Genomic DNA, 5,221 nt, shown 5'->3' with positions numbered 1-5,221 from the left:
AGATGGTTCTGCTCAGTCCTGTTTGTCTCAAAGTCTTTTTGAATGACCTTGTTCTTAGGCTCTTACAGCTTTCTCGTGCTCGGGTAGACTACTTTATCGTGCTTCAACAGCAAGTATAAACCGGCTTGTTGGCAGGTTCTTTGTGGCCCAGCCTTTCCTCCTGAAGTGCTTTGTCATTTGTTTGCAATGTGCTTGCAGGCAGGGAAGAACAGTTGAAAGGTGCAATTTGTTTTTGCTTCTGTAATTGTGAACTGTAAAACCAGGATTCCTCTCTGACATGGGGTCCAACTGAAACCAAAGGAAATGAGCCTGTTGACCTCAGTGGGCTTAGGATCCGGCCAATCTGAATCCGAAACTCCTCATTTTTCCTTGGAGAACTGCACAGGAACAGCCATTAATTCAGTGGGTTACCGCTCCCTGTGAGTGAAGTTTACAGAACCAGGACTCGGAGATGTATGTAGCTCTTCCTTTAAACTAAAATGGTGCTGAATATGTTTTAATGCTTCTATAACAAATTAAGAATGAAGCTTTCAGATTTTTTACAATGATTTCCTGCAAACCAAGTTCAATGAAATCCTGTGGCTTAGAGAGTTACCTCAATTTTAATTATATGCATAACAAAAATGTAAAAGCTCTGTTAGAAGCGCTCTTCTTCTTTGGCTTTACTGTGCAAAGGTGCTCTACAGTTCTCCCCACCTGGTGCTGTGCTTAGTGTTGTGTTAATTGCTCCTTGCAATGAAGCTACATGAAGTAGACATGTTAGAGATGTCTTCTGATAGTCTAGGCAAAAATTAAATTTTCATTTGCACCTCTGGCACTATTCTAAATTCCTTCATGTCTTTGTTGTCACTGTTCTTTCAGAAATAACTGATCATTGCACCCTGCTTTATTTTCCTCCCTGCCGACTTACACAGACAAGGTTATTTTAATCTTCTCCCTATGCCAATCCCTCCACTTCTCAAAGTGCCTCATTATTTTTTTCTGAACTCTTTTAAATTTTTCAGCATTTCAAAACTAAGCTATTGCATACTTCCAAAGAAATATTGCTTAATTTCAGGAAAAAGTAATTCAGTTTCTTTTTTGGCTAAGGATATTGAGCAATGTTTACATATTTCGCACACACATGCACTTGCACATACACACACACTCGTAAACATTATCTATTATTCATGAACAGAAAATAAGTTAAATTACTGTGCAATTTCAGAAATATTTGCCATCAGAAAAATACTTCTCACTATAGAAAATAAGGAGTTATATTTTATACTTTTTCATTTACATACATATGTATCTTTTTATGGTAACTGAATGCAAGATTAAATGCAAAAGATGACTGGACTTGCTACTGTCACTACTGGTGACAATAATACAAATCCATGAATTAAATCTGCTGCAAATCAGTATTTTCACTGAGGCACCTGTCCTTCCCAGGCCATCTCCGAGTGTAACTAATGTCAGAGTGTAATTAATTTTCTTCTATGCTATTCTCACCAGCACTACATAAGAAGCCAGCTAAGCAACAAACACATAACTCAAATATGCTGAAAACACAATTAAACAGCATTTCTTTTCCAGTACGAATCACACTTATATATTAGAAAAGAATAAGGATGACTTCAAGAACACCAAACACCTTTGAACCAAAAGTGATCAAACATTTCACTACCTTCAGACCACAGTTACAAACCTTTTATTAGCATCTTCTGTATCTCCACATAGGCATACTCTTTTTTGGAGCCTCCATAATTTATTCTCACAGCAAAACACCACCGCAGCTGATGAAACTGTCTCTTCAGTACAGAAAGGACCCTCTAAACAGCCATTAATATTTAGCTATTTAAAAGCTTCTGCCAGTGAGGCTTACTTACAGGATTTACAGTGCTGCCTCCTATTGTATTTCACTAGGTCTCCAAAATAATTCTGCCCGGTGAGAGGCAGATTATTTCAGTGCTTTGTCTATGCATAAAGCAAACCACATGCCACGGCAACACCTAGAAGAGGGTGGGGGAAGTTTTCGACAGAGAGGCGTGACTAGAAAATGTAGCAATCAGCTCAGTTACACGTCAGGATTGACTTGTTTATTTTTCAAGCTGTGCTCAGTAAGGAATCAAAGGCATCTGAGCCCGAGATATGAGAGATTTTCTGTGGAAAAGCCAGATAAACACATATTAGAAAAGGTGATGCAATGAGTAGGCATGGTTTATTTTTTTTTGTCTTCTTAAATTAAGAGATCATTTCAATGCTTATATTCTACTGCAAAGGCTAGACCTCCATTGGTGTATTGGCTTCCTTACTTAGCACCAGGACAAAGCACTCTTGAAATCTGATCCTCAGTTGCACAAGTGCCCCTTTATTCTGCAGTCTGGTGGTGGTGTGTCCCAGCACAAGGGGCATGACCATGTCACAGGAAAGAGAAGGCAGGAGATGACATGTATGGAGCAGTGTTACAACTTCACTTTTTTTTTCCTTTGCTGTGTTGCTATGTAGGAGAATTGTTACCAGTAAACACCCACAAAGCCTCTATTCAAACCTCTCCTTAAATCTCCTTCTGCTTTGATACAAACATTCTACAATGGTAAGCTGCTGTACTACAAAACCTGCGTATCAGACTAATCACCATTTCTTTAGAGGCTTGTGTTCCTAGTCATTGTTTATTACAGTTGTTCTTTCTCTTCGGTCATGCCACCTAGGAGCCCCAGGCACAGACCAGAATACTGGCCTGAGACTCACAGAGTGAAAACCAGCTCTTTGTGCCAAAGATCTTGCAGCTTCATACTTATATTTCACAGCACTGCACAATGCACCTTTACCTGTGATTAACAGTCCCAAGCATTTCCCCAAGGCACACACAAAAATAGTATTTCACTACTATTTTTGGAGAAATAGTTTTCACACTATTGTGTGTGAAATTGCTGAAATTCAGGTCCACACAGGACAAAATTTAGGAGAAATGAGTCAGCCTAAACAGCCTGAGAGCAGCCCCTGTTCTCTCTGAACAGCAGCTTTAACCCTGTGTATGGCGAGGGAGAAGGATGCTCCAGTGCTGCGCATGAGACCAGCTTTGGTTCCGATCCAGTTGAAACCAAAGCCCTGCGGAAGCATGGAAGGCAAAAGCACTGGAGAGCCACCCTGTCTGTCCGGCTAGAGCTAAAGCTGCAGGCCTGCCTCTAAGCTGCCTCTGGGCTAGAAAGGGTGGGAACTGATGCAGTGGAGCTGCCTGGGGCCCCTACTCTCTGCTACGGCCTGGGAAAGCTTTCCTGTTATATCACAGCCATAGGGCACCAGATCCCCGTGCGCCTTAAACCGTGTCCTCTTGAGAGGGAATTAAACAGGTTGCAGCTAAGGCTAGAGGCTTCCATACACATAAAGCCTTTATGCAAAACCTAAGCAAAACAAATTTAGCCAAGAGACTTTACCTATTACTTGCCACTTAGTCCTCATTCTTCTGACACAGAACAGATAATCTCTCATGACATGACCAAGTAAAATCCCAGTCTTCCCGGTTAGGTAAAAGGCAAGAGACTGGAAAATTAATTTTAACAAAATTATCTAAGCAAAACATGGAACAATTCACAGACTTTTTTAGAGCTGGAAAAAAATGTATGTTCTGATCATAGCTCACCGTGGTTGCTTCTGAGTCTGATTTTTCCTTGATTTTCTAAAGGAGAAAAGCCAAGCAAAAGGCGATCTGAACCCCAGAAAGGATGCTGAAGTGTTCTTTTGTGCTTGAGGATTTGCGCGGGATGGCATTTTAAATTCTTTATGATCTAAAAATATTAGAAAAATTTTATTTGTTTCAAGTTCTTATTAAATACAGTATTAAAATATACATTAAAAGTTATGTCTTCACAAACAATTTTCTTTTGCTTACCCTTTATGCCAGGAAAATCCAGTTTTATTGACATTTTTGGACAAACTAAGCAACATGCTGGTTAGTAATGACTAACTAGAAGACTAAGAGAAAGATAAACAGGTCTAAAGTTTCAAAATGTATTATTGGTTTTGGGTGACACGTGAGATAAAACGAGGCTGATTTTCAGAAAGTAATCAGCACTCAACCATTTGAAAACCAGAACCATTTAAAAATACAGGCAAATTAGACATTTGACAATTGAGGCACCCACAATCTTTAGTCACTTCCTTTTTGCCTTTGTTAGAAATATGACAACCCTGAATGTAAAATGGTTTAGCAGACTGTAATGCAACTACGTAACAATAATTCAAACTGAGGTGTCTTCTGTATCATGCAATTCGTCATGATGGGATACACACGGCCACTTGAAGGTACTGGTGTATATTTTTATGCTACAAACTGTGTGTCAGAACTGTGTTTTAAATGTGAGATGTCATGAACGATTTCTTTGGGAAGGTTATAGCTTGATTTCTCCAAATAGAACATAAAGCCAGTCAGCCTGTAAAAGCAGCTGGCAATCCTTGTGAAGGAGAGGATGAGTAGTGCTCATAGATTAAGGAAAGAAACTGCAGTGTCTGCTATTAAAACCTGCCACAGGAAACCAGAGGACATAAGGAAACAGGACTTCACTTAGAAATAAGGCACCGCATTATTATTATTTTTTTTTTTCATTTAAAACACCACATGTCTGAAACAATCCAACAACCTGAAAATGGCTTATCCAGTGACTGGAGGAGAAAGCAAAACAAGGAATGAGAGCAAACTGTCACTGATAACAACAGCAAGGGGCAGCAGCATTTAGTCCAAAATGAAGTGAGTAATTCATGTCACGTGATGTAAATTCTGTGTGTAATACATGGCTTCCACTTCAGTGACAATCACTGTGTATGACCAACTGCTGCACCCTTTACTCCTTTCAGAGCCTGAACTCTTGGTGGCATTGTCTGACTTGACAATGAAGGTGACACCAGGAGAGTCCTAACAGCACTCTGCTGTAGCCAGGGTGGTCTAGGGGTGTAGACAGAGCAAGGCTTCTGGGTAGAAGTAGTACCTTTTATTAAACCAACTTACACAGTTGGAAATATCAGACAAGAGTATGAGGAACACAACCCCTTCTTCAGATCTGAAATAGAAACAGCAGCTTTCAAAGTTAAACACCAGAGAACAATTACACAGTTTAGTTAGCTAATGCATCAATCTCTGAAAGAAAAGAACAGTAGGTAGCTGTGGACTAGAGGGAAAAAATGTTGGGGAAAAACAGGCAGGAAAATCAGGGATTTGTTCTGCGTAGGTCTGCAGTTTCAGGAA

At 39.9% G+C, this 5,221-nt stretch overlaps 1 protein-coding gene across 1 annotated transcript in view; it reads right to left on the bottom strand.

The window, feature by feature from the left end:
* EXPH5 (exophilin 5) overlaps positions 1-3,905 on the bottom strand; it is a 13,788-nt gene extending 9,883 nt beyond the window's left edge. The window contains exons 1-2 of the mRNA XM_029086058.1: positions 3,872-3,905; positions 3,623-3,767 (exon numbers count right to left, since the gene is read on the bottom strand). Coding sequence (XP_028941891.1) covers positions 3,623-3,767; positions 3,872-3,905 — 179 coding nt within the window. The remainder of the gene's footprint in view (positions 1-3,622; positions 3,768-3,871) is intronic.
* Between the last annotated feature and the right edge of the window lie 1,316 nt (positions 3,906-5,221).

Source organism: Antrostomus carolinensis, unplaced genomic scaffold (assembly GCF_000700745.2).
Source record: "Antrostomus carolinensis isolate BGI_N321 unplaced genomic scaffold, ASM70074v2 scaffold47757, whole genome shotgun sequence".
Lineage (NCBI taxonomy): Eukaryota > Metazoa > Chordata > Aves > Caprimulgiformes > Caprimulgidae > Antrostomus > Antrostomus carolinensis.
Note: the sequence above shows the minus strand (reverse complement) of the source record. Positions and strands in the feature narration are given on the sequence as shown.